Source organism: Cydia splendana, chromosome Z (assembly GCF_910591565.1).
Source record: "Cydia splendana chromosome Z, ilCydSple1.2, whole genome shotgun sequence".
In the NCBI taxonomy this organism is placed as follows: domain Eukaryota; kingdom Metazoa; phylum Arthropoda; class Insecta; order Lepidoptera; family Tortricidae; genus Cydia; species Cydia splendana.
This window is the reverse complement of record NC_085987.1, coordinates 22070071-22086220: the sequence shown is the minus strand read 5'-3', so window position 1 is coordinate 22086220 and position 16150 is coordinate 22070071. Positions and strand designations below refer to the sequence as shown.

Here is a 16150-nt window from a genome sequence, read left to right as displayed (position 1 = left end):
ATCTCGCACCGAGGTGGGGTCCGCGCGAGCAGAGAGAGCCTCCTGGCGAAGCCGATCAAGTGTCGCGTCATCCAAGCGCTTTAGCCGCTGAATGACGCGCACCTGGTCCGATAATCGCTGCTCCGACACGGTGATGGTAGGTTCAAGAGCCTGAAACAGAGGCAGTATTCTCGAACGATAGGCGGACAGCTGTGTTCCCCCCTCTGTAGCCCCATAATAGGCGCGCATGACATTCTCGTTCATGTCTCGAGTCCAACGCATGCGACGCACTATGCCACCGGTAGCGGGAGCCGTGGGCGGGGCAGGATGTCCCGCAGGCCCCAAGCGTGCCGGCAGCGGTGGCCGCCCTCGTCGCGCAGGTGGTCGTGGCGGCGGCGGCGGCGGCCCGCTCTCTTCACTGGACCCGTCTGTGTCAGGCGCCGTTGCGAACTCGTCGCCTGACGACGATGTGGACGAGGAAGTGGACGAGGCGGGCGGGGGTGGTGGGCGTGCGCTTGTTGTTGCCGCTTTAGTTCGACTCCTTGTAATCATTTCTATTCATTACGTAGTATTGCCGATGGTACATGACAACTGTCAACACGGTAGTATGTTTGACTGCGACCCATGGTCGCGGTGTTTATAACCAAATATATTATCCGCCAGTTATCCGCATGATTTACTAATAAACACGAGTAAATGATCAATATTTTACGGCAAAAACCACCTGTTAAAATATTATTTATGAAAAGAAATTTTAAAGGACGTCCGTCAGTGTCAGCGGTTTTTTTTTTATTATTATTATTATTATTTGTATCTCCGTTTTAAAACTCTCGGGTCTTTCGAGCCCGGTCATTTATAAGGCGTGCGTGGGGATATGGATCCAACACGTAGAGGCCGTTTGGAGAGATTTGATGTCATGTAGAGCGCCTGCTGGAACCCATTCACGGGTACATCAATAGATACCCGTGAACCGGTTTCAGCAGGCATTGGAAGCTATTGTAAAGAATATGGACAGAGTACTGGTCTATGGTTTAAGTTTGGGTGGAAAAAAGGCTGGGCTATTGCAAAGAAGTCCGGACACCTGTCATAACACTGCATACACAAGTTATCGAGGCAGGCGATGACTCGCCACTCGTTAGATGGGCACCTGATGCGCCATCGTAAAGACGGCCAGGCGCAACACCGGCGTGAGCGGCTCAGGGGTGTCGAGAGGTGGTGCTGCGCTTTCTCCGAAGTTACTCGCGGCGTTATGCCCTTTAACACTTCCACCCCTGGAGCATATAGCTCTAGCGACTCCTCTCTGGACGGCCAATGAAGGCAATTATTATTATTATTTGTCTGTCTTTCCATATCTCGGGACCATGGGGTCCCGGACCTTTGGGAGGCGTGCGTGGGGCCGAAGCCAACAGCGCAGAGGCCCTTTAAGACAAATTAATCTAAAGGCAAGGGATACACGTGGCGGATACCATCCCCGAACGCACAATATGATACATCCGGAGATGGTCCCCGCCAGGTGCAAAGACTATTGCAGTGCAGCACTTTTGTGCTGCGATGGGAACTAAGGTCATAGGCTATAGATTTGAATGTTGGATGGACTGGATATCGGGCTATGGGAGGAGACTAGCGGACACCTGCCGTGACAATCAGTCTCAAAATTGTATGAGACAGGTGGTGACTTGCCAACTCATTGAGTGGGCCCCGCAATGGCCGCACGCACAGTGCGACAACAGGGCAACACTTTGGAGTGGCTGTAAGGTTGTCGAGAGGTGAGTCTGCGGTAGCCAGATCCCGGTAATCCGTTCAGCAGGCCGCCGGCGTTATGACATTTTACACTTCCAACCTGGAGCATAGGTCCCGCTCTTGCGACTCCACTCTGGCCGGCCAGTCAAGGCAAGCACAGAGGCGAGGGCCAGATGAAAGTGCCCTCTGGAATAGGGGTCCGCGGTGTCGCCACTCACCGTCAGCTCGCCACAAGCTGCCCCCGCGGGGTTATTATTATTATTATTATATTATTTTTTTGGTGGTGGTTTGTTATATTTTTTTGCGTATTTATTTTTGCGGTGGGAGGGTGGGAATATTAATTGCATGTAAAAATACGCAAGTAAGTATAACGGGTTAGCACTGATTGACTAGCACGTTATCTTTTCGCGGATTAGCAAAGTAATATTTTGGTTTTAATTAGAATAAGGAATCCCTAAATTATATAAAAATGATATATTACTTGCCCTAGTTGCTAAGAGCAGGACGAAATATAGCATAGATTGGACCTGGTGATCCGACCCTTGCGCCTCCCTTTTTGGGGGGTAGGCACGGTACGATTTCAAGCTACCTGGCCAAATCAGCTTTGTTTGACCTTAGGCACAATCGTGCCAAGCTGCATCGCCTGAGACAAAAGTGCATACTCACTGCACTTACTTACCCTACTTATACAATTTCAAAAAATTATAAATTTTGTAAAGTTTTATTTCGGAAACTAACTAGATGTACAGAGACAATAGGGTATTATACTGTATTTAAAATAAATTATTTTACACCATGCATGAAATAAAGCACCAGATAATTATTAGAAAAACACAGACAGAAGTTATTTTTAAACACAAGTTCTTTTTAATAAATCGGATAGAAATATAAAAAGTATTAGGTGAGTTGACCGTGACGTCACGATGTAATGTTTCATATAAATTCCATATTAGCAAATCGTTTTGACAGTTCTAAAAAAGTAACTGATTTGACTAGTAGGAAAATACCCTATTCTAGTCTCGTATTGTAGCAAATTTAGTCCACTTTAAAAACGTCCTGCGTAGGCACTATCAAAAACTAGTCCTTTAGGGCTATAATCGCCCAAATCTAAAAGAAAACCGAAATTTACGCGGGTTTTTCGATATTTGACAAAGTTGCGTTCGGCGCTTGAAGTCACAAACTTGTATTATTCATTAGGCCAACATCATAAACACTTCTACAAAAAATCAGAACTACCGGATTTAACGCAAACGCGAAATGTATAAAATTACTGTATTAGTAGTCCTCGAACCAAAAACAACTGCTCTTTTGTTACAAAAATAACTAGGTAGGTATTGTAAGTATATCATACTTTAACGGAGTTAAGCGCCACTTGCACCATCCCACTAACCGGGGGTTAACCGGTTAAACCGTTAACCAAGTGTCAAAATGTATTGGTAACCATGGTAACTCCAGGTTTAACCGGTTAACCCTGGGTTAGCGAATGGTGCAAGTGGCCCTGAGGGATTTCTTAGAATGGTATGAAATAAAAGAGGTTATTCTGATCTTATGACGTTTATTTTTGTAAATAAACTTGTTGTTTGCTTTTTGACAAAAATATGGTTTTATTCAAACTTAACATTATTATTATACGTCGCTTGGATTTGCACGAGTAGGTACATTTTTTAAATAAATGGAAGAACAATACCTAATTATTATTTTAATAATTACTCTAATTAGTACGCCTATCTATCTAAAAATATGTGAAAAATATGCAATAGAAATTAAAAATTGAATGCAGCTTCAATTTTGTCTGCAATGAACATTTGGGCAGGATGGTGTTAAACAGCTGTCGTGTGAATTATTTGATGGTCTGCCAGGCACAGGCTGCATGGCTTTCATATCTCTCCACGCCAAGGTGACTACTTAAGGGGCCCACAGATTACCAGTTCGCCGGACGATATCAGCATGTCAGTTGTTCGGAGCTGTCAAACTTTGCTTTTAACTGACAGGCCGATATCGTCCGGCGGACTGGTAATCAGTGGGCCCCTTTAGACTCAACCAAGTTAGACATTAACGTCATATTGATGAAAGTTAGAGTTACCGCTTTTGTGACACCTTGGTATAAATGGACTTCTTTACAGAATGCGCAGGACGTGCAACTGCATCAGCGTCTGAGGCCTTACCGCCAAAATCGAATAGAATTAAAATTGAACTAAAATCTTCCTCTCTATACAATATATGCCCAGAAGATGAATCGCACTGCCCAATGTAGCCCGCTCCTGGCAACCAAACAACCTCTACCATTATCCGTCCTTCGACAAGGCACTTTACCACAGCCTCTTTTTACTAACCGCCTCTGTAAAACAATACATTACGATTTAATTATCACTACCTATTAGGTATTTATTATAGTACTTCTGCGTTAGCTCTCGGAAAGCTACATTGGTGGAATGGAACTGCTGATGAAAATGGCGAAATGAGGGCATTCTTAACTATTTTGTGAAGTCGGATCTTATTCATTTTTTTACGCAATAAAGTCCGTCTATGACCCCATTTTCTTTTTATAAAATAATTAAGGTAATTTTAATTTTTAACAAGCAGAAACGTCTGCGAACGATGCTATTAAGCTTAGAATAAATTTAAAAGTGGAAAAATTACTGTCTTGGGTGGATCCAGAGGCCGTGAGTTGAAGTCTCACCCAAGACAGTATTTTTTCCACTTTTAAATTTATTCTAAGCTTAATAATTAAGGTACTTAAGTAAGTAAGGTATTCAATTAGGAACATTACATTATGTACCTAATTTAAGTAGGTACAGTCGAGTACATATTTATGTATACATTTTTTCAACGTATATCGATGGATTAAGGTGAAGCAATGTAGGTAAAGGTATGCATATTTCATATTTATGAACTCGACTGTAACAATTGACTTAACGTACCGCAGTATCATTTATTCATTATTTATTCAGTCCTCGAGTTTTATTTATATTAGGTACTTATTTCTAACGTAGTACCTACATAAAAAAATACCCTTGCAATTACACAATGATGGATACAGGTACCTACCTATCGAATATTACATTATAAAATACGTATTGTGCAAATTTGAGCAACGCGAGCGCGATTTCAGCGCGTTCCAAAAAGAAAATAAATAAAGTTTATATTAAATTATTGTCTGTCTCGAATACATAAGCTGTAGGAACCTATCGTGACATTTCCTCAGTTAGTTACATAATATTAACCCGTTGTCTGTTTACCTACTTACATAAAGTAATTTATAAATTACATAAAATTACTAGAGGCAAATAAGTACCTATGTAGTACATTACATGTATGTACCTACCAGTGCAACAAACACCGAGTACGCTCACGATCGCATACCTACTCCTACAACACACAGGTACCTAAGGCCTAATCATATTGGCTTGGTCTTGAAACCAGAATCAATGTTGGTTGACAATTGACGATCACTTAAAGCCAGAGAACGAATTCACTAAGAAGACAATATACTTAAATATATGTAGGTACTTAAGTCGAACATTTTAGTCGCCGTTGCCACTATGTCATGACATGAATGGACCGATATCGAAGGAAAAAATTACGAAGGCCTCCAGTGTCAATATAGTAGTGTAGACACAATTCAAGTTGGTAGACACTTGAAATAACACAAATTAAAATATATTCACCGAAATTAATATAATTTGTTCTTAGATGATTTAATTGATATATTTTAAAGTAGCTCTACTCATGCGATTGCAATATGATTTATACTATTGTGAGGGATATTTCAGTATGTAAAGAGATGACGTCAATTCGTTTTTAGAAAACGCATAGTTTTTTATTCAATATTTTTTTACTGTGACGTGCCGAAGCCTATGGCCAGCAGCCAGGATGATAAGTAATTGAGACTCCATTATGTGGTATCATTTTATAAACATTTTTAGTTTAAAAACATATAATTTTTTTAGGTGCTGCTAATTGCGAATCTCGATCGTCTTTTTACGTATAAATAATTTTGATTGAGTAAACCTAATTATGACTTAATAGGTGTCAATAATGAGTCATTTCATCAAAAGAAGTAATTTCAGATACTTATTCAAAAATGTGCTTTATCATATAAAATGATTTATCCATTATACATCGAAAATAGCAGAAGGAACCGAATAATTAAACCCGGGTAAATATAAGTTGAATCTTAAAGATTTCAATACGAAATTCAATAAATTACTAAGAATAATATCGTTTTTTTCTTAGTAATTTATAACTCCATACAAAACAGCTTTCAGTAAAAAATATATTATATAAAAAATAAACATATAAAAAAAAAATGGCCATAATTAGCATTGAAATATCCCTCACAATGGTATAAATCATATTGCAATCGCATGAGTAGAGCCGGAGCAACTAACAACTTTCGGATCAGCCCTCGTATATAGGTACCTAAATATTAATTAACACTACCTACTTTTAAGCGACGCCTAGTTAAGCCGGCATAGGCGTAGTATACATATAGCGCCCGCTGATGTTGGATATATATATATGTACCTATCGTACCTTGTCATACTTTAGCTGTGTTCATTTTTTTTAACATCGGGCTAAGTTAAAAGTATTTATTGCGCAAATGCGCACATATTAAATAGTAAATAGATACATAATGCGAACCCAGCACAAAACATAACAATTCTTATGCCCGACAACACATTAGTGTTATTCAGGTTTTTTTTTGTATAAGTACCTAGGTTTGTGTAGATAGCTTTACATTTCCGCGACAAACATTTCACTCCGTACTACATGATATATACTGGGTCAAGCAGATCTTGTCAGTAGAAAAAGGCGGCAAATTTGAAAAATGTAGGCGCGAAAGGATATCGTCCCATATAAAATTTGAAATTCGCGCCTTTTTCTACTGACAAGATTTGCTTGACCATCTATATTTAGCGTAACTCTTCCGCGGAGTACCTATACCTGTACCCATCCTTTTACGTATTTTGTAGATAAGTACCTATATATTACATAAAGTCGCTACATAATGGGCTCCTTCGTTTTGTTCATCTCCTTTAATTCGTCTTCTTCGATTTCTTCTATTTTTCTGTAAAACAAGTAATAAATGTTATAAAAAAACATCAATAAATAGATAGAATAGAAGTTATTCCAAGATAAGTCTGCAACGATTTTGATAGCACACGTAGGTACAGTAGCGCGTAGCTATGATAGACATATAACATATAATAGACGGAGAGCTAGCTACGGAAATAGGTTTGCAATGTATAGAGCAACTAAATCCCTGTAGTTAGTGTGCCATACTATCATTATCCATTAATTCAGGCGCCTGGCAGCTGTTCAGCGGTGGGTGTGAGAGGTGTCAAATAAATTGAAGGTGTACAATTTATAGAGCTATGAGTTTGCTGTGATTTGCTAATTATGTATTTAATTCGAATATAACATTGCCAGGCGTTTTAATTGGGGGAAAAGTAGTGCCAGGAGACGTCCAAGATGCGCGAAAAAGTGCCGAGTCATCTCATTTGCTGGATCAAATTTTATCGTGTTTCGTTACCCAAAGGGTGAAAACGGGACCTTATTACTATAAGGTCCCGTTTGCGGTCCCCTCTATAAATTGCACACCTTCAATTGTTTTTACAATCCCTTTGTTGCCCAACCACTGTCACACCCACCGCTGAACAGCTGCCAGGCGCCCGGATTAATTAATAATGATAGTATGGCACACTTACTACAGGGATTTCGTTGCTTATAAATTGCAAACCTATTTCTGTATAGCTCTTAGACCATAACTTGATGGACTTTTGCACTGTGTGTAAAAATAGTGTCAAAATAGTTTGTAGAAAATGACATTAAAAATGTACCTTAAAAAAACACAACTTTAAAAAAGATAAAATAAAATATTAAGTATCCCATTTATAATACTGTTCTAATAGCATTTCATCCGCCATTTAATATCATGTAGTACGGAGTGAAATGTTTGTCGCCGAGTAGAAAACTTCGTGTTGACCTACTGCGTTGGGGATTTGTATTCTCCACATCGACGGAGGCAATACAGGGTCAACAAACTTCGCTCGATTTCGCTTGGGATTTCCCTATGCTAAACCGGCTTTGTGTACTTATTTCTTATTGCAAATTTCGTTTTACGTTGACCAAATTATCCAGCCCATCTATTATATATTCAATATTCAATATTCAGAGTTTTTCAGTTGCACATAGGTAAAAGAGATACTTAATATTTTATTTTATCTTTTATTAAATCCGTTTTTTAAGGTTTCGGTTTCAAGGCCTGGATCTGAATTCAACAAAATTTGAAGACTTACCTCAATTTATTCCTCATTGATCCCATCATCAGAAGTATCAGAACCATTGACATTAGATAAATACGTTAATGATCAGAACTATAGATTTGACAAAAATGGCACCACTTGGAATTTGGAATTATATTATTATTGAAATTCTGAGTTAACTAACATTAACAAACATACAAAAAACGGTCGAATTGATAACCTCCTCCTTTTTTGAAATCGGTTAAAAACATAAGAACCCGTTCCGTGTCAGTAACATCACTGATACTGTGACAGACAGTTTCGATGGCAGGCTTTATTATTCCAAGAGGATGCAATGAGGACACACAATGAATGAAGCTCATAAGAATAGATGCTGTTTAGTATGTTACCCGCACAAGGTGTAGTTCCTGACGAGCGCCTCGCCGTCGGCGATGGTCTGCGGCATGGGGCGGCCCATGGTCTCGGGCAGCATCAGCCCGCAGCCCACGGCCAGCACGGTCAGTCCGCTCATGATCAGCAGTGGCAGCGAGCTCCAGTAACGTTCCTGCATTTTCACCATATAAGTAGGCAGGTAAATACCTACTTGTCAAGTGCCTTGGCCCCTGCGCCTATTGTATTCGTATGTTGTTTTGTGTGCTGGTCTGGTCACGAACTAAGCGCTCCAAATTAGTTATAATCGGGTACCTAAATGCACTAATTCGGTTCTAGAGTACCTACCTACAACACAGATATTCAGACAGTCCCTATAGTTACTGTGTTCTGTTCTGTCCGCAGTGCAATTGATTGCTAGCTTAGTGGCTAGTAAACTACTTGAGTAGGCATTTAGAGCCAGTTGCACCAACCACAATTGATTGACTAATCAACGTCAACCAGCAGTGAACTATGAAACTTCTCATACTTACAATAAAATTTAGCGCACGTGTTAATGGTGACAGACGGTTTAGTCCGACCATTCACCATATCTTGGTCAGAATTTAATAGTTAAATTTCCCTTTGTAACTTATTGCCTTTGGGCTACATTTTTCTTTAAAATCTACCTACCTGCCTTTAAAACCTACTTTTTAAAATCTACCACTAGAGTGCTTTATATTTATGCATCATGCAGTTAGTCATCATCAGTGTAACAAGTCATCGTTAATTGGTCGTACTAAATCCCTAAATGTCCTTTTAAATTGACAAATTTTAAACGATTTTTAATCTCTTATTCTTATAGAATTAAAGTAGGTTCCAAATTAAAAACTATTATGATTATGAATGACTGGGACTTGAGAGGATATAATGTAAGTTGTGCACGTTTAGTTACCGAGTAGACGATGAAAGGCGACAAGACGGTGGCCACATAGCCGCTGACGTGTACTAGCGAGGAGCCGGAGGCGCGCACGCCCGTGGGCAGCGTTTCGGTGGCCCACTGGATAGCGGCCGTGTACGACATGTTGATGAAGAACCGCGCCATCACCGCGGCTGTCGTCTGCGGAACTCCTGCACACACACACTCATACTCAATACCTACACTACACTCGGACTACTGCTAACTACCTACTCAATGATTTGAACTTGTTGTTCCTTATATCATATATATGTAAATATCCATTACACAAACAAAAAACATTGTACACATGTATATGAATACGTGGTTAATTATCCTGCATTCCAAAAAAAATTGAAAAATGTTTAACTGATTGTTTTATGATGATTACCTACTACATATGGTGACGAAATGTCATCATCGTATGATGATTAGGTAGGTACATCATAATACACTGCACCTGAATGGAATACTTATTAGATTTACCTACCGGATTAACACCGTTTTAATCAGACAGATCTAACACAATCAAGCACGTATACTATTAGTCATAATTCAACAATGATTAAAGATATCTATCTATCTAAATACATATATGTGGTGCTTCTGAATTTTCATTACGAGTCCGCATTTATCTGAATTATCAATTTTCAATTTACCTACTTATAATAGCTAGTTAAAGGTAAATAATACATAAATACATTTTAATATAGGAGTAGTTAGGAAATTTATTTATGTAGCAACAATATATATTCTCTGCTTTTGTTATTAACGGTCTTGTAATAATGTACTATTTCGGCCCATTCTTGTTAGTTCAAAAAGGTACCGCAACTAGAACGAGAATGTAGTCAATCACAGGCAACAATATAATATAAACCTTTACCAAGCATACCTACCAATTGTTATTATTCAAATTTGGATTCAGTACCTATTTATTAAGTTATTATAAGGAATTAATTACCTTTAGGTAAAAATGCTGCAATGCCTATCAATATGCCCGATAACCCCATGGGCACCACTGTAAGCTTTCGCCGACCCCATCTGAAACATAGACTTTCTACGTAAATAAAAAAAAATATGTAAAAGATGCGATGGCATGGATGCAAGCAGTGACGGATTAACCAATAAGCAAAACAAGCACGTGCTTAGGGCACCACGTTCAGGGGGGGCACCAAAATGCCAGGTTGAAAAAGGTGAACAAATTTTAAAATTAGGGACGGACACATCGTTTTTACCACATGATTTTTTTAGCTGTACAAAAGCTAATTTGCTAAACTAATGGCGCGTAATTCTTTGGGAAACAATAGGTACTTAATTCACAACGCTTACTAACAACCCGTCTCGATTTGACCTTACGCGGAGGCCCTTAAAGTCATGGAATAAAATCTTGCTTTAGGGCTTGCGGCCAGCCGAGTTTTTCGACATAGGTTACCGATTTTATAGCGAATTTTGCTCTCTTGCACGCCAGATTTGTCGGCCAAGCCGAGTTGCTCCTTAGCCGCGATCCTGAGACCTAACTGTCAAAGTGTTATAAGGGGCCCCGTGAAAGCCGAAAACTAAAAGCATCCTATCAAGTAGCGCTTTCGAGTGAAGCCAAAGAGCGAGCAATAGAAGAGTCGTGATTACATGCATAAATTCGATTTCAAGCCACTCTTTTGCAGTGTGGCGTAAGGTCTTATGCGAGGTCTTCTGCCTTATGGCAAAGTTGATCAACTGCCTTAGGTAATTACACTTGGGCGTGGATCCAAATCTAAGCTTTCCTGTTTCGCAGCTGGGCCTTCACATGGGCACATTCACTTGGTCAATTCCAAGCTCTGCTTTCTTGCATCTTTTCTGTATGAAAACAACCTCGCTGAAACCCTTAAATATCGAGCCCTATGCGAAGCTAGGCCGATAGAAAACTGTCCCATCCCATCTCTGTATGAAATCCTGGATTCGCGCCTGGTTGGAACTAAAAGTAAAAATGTACAACTGTCTATCAAATTGCGTTTTTTATATCGAAAAATTTTCGCGCTCGCTTCGCTCGCGTTTACAATAACATTATAAGATATGATAAAGGTGACATTCGGGTGGCGACTGCAGTGCATTACTCTGTTGTAAGGTTACTGCTGCATCACTGTCAATTTTCGTAATAAAATGATGTGACTGATGTCCATAATAAAAGTAAAAATGTACAACTGTCTATCAAATTGCGTTTTTATATCGAAAAATTTTCGCGCTCGCTTCGCTCGCGTTTTCAATAACATTCTGAGATATGATAAAGGCGACATTCGGGTGGCGACTGCAGCAACATTACTTTGTTGCAACGTTACTGCTGCAGCACTGTCAATTTTCGTGATAAAATGATGTGACTGATTTCCATTCTCAGCTGTAATGCGGCAATGAACGTCACTCGACTTACCAAAAAATTCAATTAATCTCGATGACCCTACTGAGAGGGGGCCCCATGGTCTAGAAATGCTTAGGGCATCAAAATATCTTAATACGGCACTGGATGCAAGTAATACCTGTCCATGACAAGAGCCAGCAACGTGACGGAGGGGATTTCGGTGGCGGATGCCAGCGTGAAGGTGAGGAAGAAGTCCAGCCCCAGCGACTCGGAGAGCCGCACCAGCCCGTCGAACACGAGCGCGCAGCACATGTACACTGCCACCATGTACGCGAGCATCGCCCGCAGCGGCGCACTTCTAAACAAGGCACTCACTGAATGCTTCTGATTTTGGGTTTGACGGGATGCTATCTAAAACGCATATATTGGTTCCTAGGTTAAGATCAAGTCCAGATAAGAATTACCTCGTATGTTGCCGTAACATTTTTCAGCACTTAGGTACTAAATCGAAATGTAGTAGATATAAGTATAATTTAGTCCAATTTACTTTACTTTACTGTTTCTATTCAGTCTTCAGAAATTTACAAGTACCTAAACAGAATTATTTATTCGACAAAACTCAGATCAATCGTTAATGAATTAAGTAAGTAAAATAAATCATTATCAAACTATTATATATAAATTCGCATAAATCCGGTATGTTACGGCAACATATAAGTTCGAGCCATGTACATACGAGTAGGTATCATTCTTTTTGTTTCCACTTACAACAAAATCGTCCACCACTTCCTGCGGAATCTGGGTGCGGTTAATTTTTTCAAAGGTTTTGAACACCCGGACTGCTTGATTGGTGCGTCCTCTAGAGACGAGCCATCTGTATGAATAAAGAAAAGTATTGATAAGTGTGGCGTCGTCAAACGGTCGTTAGTGATATTCGAATGGAGATAAATACCGGACACTTTCTGGAACCGTGAAAGGAATGGCGAGGACGATGAGCATGGGTGCGGAGGTGGCCCACAGCAGCGTGCGCCAGTCGGCCAGCCAGAGGGCCAGCCACGGCAGCGACACGCAGCCCGCGCCGAAGAACAGCGCGATCGACAGGTTCGCCGCCAGCGTGCGGTACCGAGGACCGATGTATTCAAGAACTGCCATACAAAATTATCAAGTATATATACATTATTTTGCTCAGATCTGCTTAGTTATACGTTAATTGCAATTCAATATACATACCTATATCTATCTACTTACCTAAAATATATATCATCATAAAACAACTGTCGTATGCCATGCCGACCAGAAACCTCGCGATGGTGAAGTCTACTATTCCAGTGGTGTATATAGTTGCGACTCCGCCTACAAACCCGATCATAGTGGATCCTAAAACAATATTTAGGTCGTTTTTAGTAAAGCTAAGTAAAGTTCCTTGAGTAAAGTTTCTTGTTTCCCAAATTAGTTATTATATATTTTCGTAATACTTGCCAACTAAAGCGGGTATTCTTCCAAATCGATCTGCTAACCACCCAAACAGCAGCCCCCCCACAAATGAACCCGCAAAAAATATCGACTGTGCCATTGGAGCATAGCTTGATTTATCGCACACCCAACCTCGCTGAAAGTTAGATGACCTGATAAGTATACTGTGATATGCAATCGTATTCAAATTGCAAAATAAATAAATAAATGCTTAAATCAATAATTGGGGAGAATCTTACACAGATCGACCTAGTCCAAATCAGCTCAATAAGGCTTGTGTTGTGGGTCGATATTATATAACAGATAATACTTACAATTTACATATAAAATATCTACATACATAAATATAACTCAGGAATAAAAATATCTTTGAAGAACACACAAATAAATGCCCGTACCAGGATTTGAACCCGGGACCTCCTATAATGTTTCCCGAAAATGAGGCGCGGAGGGCTGTGTTCAGCGTGGAATAAAAAGTATAAATAAAATAATGGAGATACAGTTCTGCAAGTACCTATGGAATGTATTATTGGAAATATCCTCCTCTTTAATAATATTAATTTTCGTTTCTTAAATATGAATACTTTTTGAGATATTGGGGAAATTAAAAATATCTACTTATTTCCCCCTTTTTTTGCTTATAACTTTTGATATTTTTGTGTGCTATCCTGAAAACTATCCTGTCGGTTAAAGTTGCATATTATTCAAATTTGTGTACTTTTGTCTTAAGTCTCGTTAACCTGTCCAAAAAAGTCAGGTGAATGATGTAATGGCAGGTGAATGAAGCGTCATTCACCTGCCATATGACAGGTGAACGATAACTATTTAAAATCCACGTATATACTCAAACAGTGATTATGTTTATTAAGTCGTTAGTGGACAACTGTTTCTCCATACAAACGTAGACCCCATTTTCCTCCCTGGGGTTTTTATGAAAAAAAAAATTTTGTTACACTAATGTCGTAAGTAGATTTGTGACGTCCCACGGGAAAAGGTACCTTATGAGGGTTTTTAGTTTTAGACATTTATTAAAATGTTTTGTAAAAAGGTGAAAACATGCTCATTTTGTTTATTGTGTGATGAGATGACGGGCGAGAGAGAGAGGTATGGATGAAACGAAAAAGACATGCTGCGTCGACCCCAAATGAATGGGGCAAGGGCAAGCGAATGATGATGATAATCTGAAACCTCAATGCTTAACGTTTGTTTACCTGACCGATTTTGGAAATTCTTTTTTTGATTGTATGTATATGCATACAGATTGGTCCCGTTTTTGTCAAAACCCAGTTCTAATAATGGGGTCCATGAAGAATCGAGGGAACTCCTCAAATCTTAAAGGCATACATATAGTGATTTTTGTGTTTTTATTTACAAATCAAGCATATACATTCACAAAATTGACATTTGATGAAGTGGAACTGCTGATGAAGATCAGAACGGAACTCTTCAACGACGCATAGTTCACGTTTGGCAATTTGTCTTCTTCGTTATGTTTGTTAAGCATGATAAGTTTTTAACCCACCTTTTTCTCAAACTCGAGTTCTGATGATGGGATCCATGAGGAATCAAGGGAACTCCTCAAATCTTAAAGGCATGCGTATAGTGACTTTTGGATTTTCATCAGAAATTCAAGCATTTTCATTAAAAACTGTCGTATTCGATGAAGTGGAACTGCTGATGATGATCAGAACAGAACTCTTTAACGACGCATAGTACACGTTTGGTGATTTAGATTTCGACTTGGATTGGGACTGGGGCTGGGACCCGGACCCAGACTCGGGCCCGGACTTGCACCCGAACTGTGACTCGGACCCGGAGTCGGACCTGGACCTCGACTCAAACCCGGACTCGGACCTGGACCTGGATCCCGGCTCTTATCTGAACCTGAACCCGGACCTGGACTTGGACCAGGACCTAGACCTGGACCTGATCCTGGACCTGGTGTTGGACCCGGACCCGGACTCGGACTCGGACCCGGACTCAGACCCGGACCGGGACCTTGACCCGGTTCGGTTGAGAAATCGGTTTTTTTCTATTAAAGAGTATTGTTAGGGGTCATCCATTAATTACATCACACGTTTAGGGGGAGGGAGGGGGTCAAGAAAATGTGACATGTTGTGACAAGGGGGAGGGGGGAGTCATAAACTTTGTGACGTCACTGTAACTTCATCAGTAACTGAAAATGTATTTAAATTATTTTACATGCTAATTATCATTTAAATAACAAGGTTTTGAAACGATAATCGTTTTCGTTCGTTTAATTTTATTTCTTAATCAGTTTTGGGTTATAAAATTACTAATATTTCTTTTGTCAAAAATATTTTGATAAAATATTAAATAAATATTTGCCGATTTCGTTGAAGAAATGTGACGTCACACCAGGGGGGGGGAGGGGTTTGCCAAATGTGACCAAGTGTGACAAGGAGGGGGGGAGGGGTAAAAAAACCCAGAAATTCGTGTGACGTAATTAATGGATGACCCCTTATAAGTTACATAAGCCTAGTAATGTCATCTCAAAGTTTAGCAGAAAAGGTGGCGGAGTGATGGAAAATTCCCAAAAATAGCTAAAGTTTGGTAGAGAATTGTATAGCATACCTACTGATCATCCTGATACATCATAACTTAACCACTTTACTTACTTTTCTTTACATGCAAATTATTGTTATTTTTTAAGATTATTATGACGAGGCGAGGAACTTATTATATTTGTGGCGTTTAATGTAAATTAATATTTTCAATTCATAAAAAAATAAACTCCAATGTAATTGATGTTTTGTAGTTAGTTATTATTAAATTTATTTCCATAAGGTAAGGTTCAGCATCAGCTCTATCTTGGGAACCACTTTTCCAAGTGCTCATCAAGACGTGTTGGATGACCAAAACAGCGTGTGTCTATGTTGCACCAAACCTGAGTTCCACTAGGTGCTGCGAGGGTTCAGCATCAGCTCTATCTTGGGTACTGCCCTCCCAAGTCCTCATCAAGACGTGTCGAATGACCAAAACAGCATGTGTCTATGTTGCATCAAACCTGAGTTCCAGTAGGTACTGCGAGGG

At 39.7% G+C, this 16150-nt stretch overlaps 1 protein-coding gene across 1 annotated transcript in view; it reads right to left on the bottom strand.

Annotated features, from left to right (window-relative positions):
- Positions 1–1338: 1338 nt before the first annotated feature.
- Positions 1339–16150, bottom strand: part of LOC134804917 (beta-alanine transporter-like) — a 51301-nt gene continuing 36489 nt past the window's right edge. Inside the window, exons 4-12 of the mRNA XM_063778238.1 lie at positions 13103–13232; positions 12872–13000; positions 12576–12768; positions 12392–12497; positions 11802–12034; positions 10256–10335; positions 9292–9467; positions 8378–8532; positions 1339–6790 (exon numbers count right to left, since the gene is read on the bottom strand). Coding sequence (XP_063634308.1) covers positions 6724–6790; positions 8378–8532; positions 9292–9467; positions 10256–10335; positions 11802–12034; positions 12392–12497; positions 12576–12768; positions 12872–13000; positions 13103–13232 — 1269 coding nt within the window. The 3' untranslated portion in view covers positions 1339–6723. The remainder of the gene's footprint in view (positions 6791–8377; positions 8533–9291; positions 9468–10255; positions 10336–11801; positions 12035–12391; positions 12498–12575; positions 12769–12871; positions 13001–13102; positions 13233–16150) is intronic.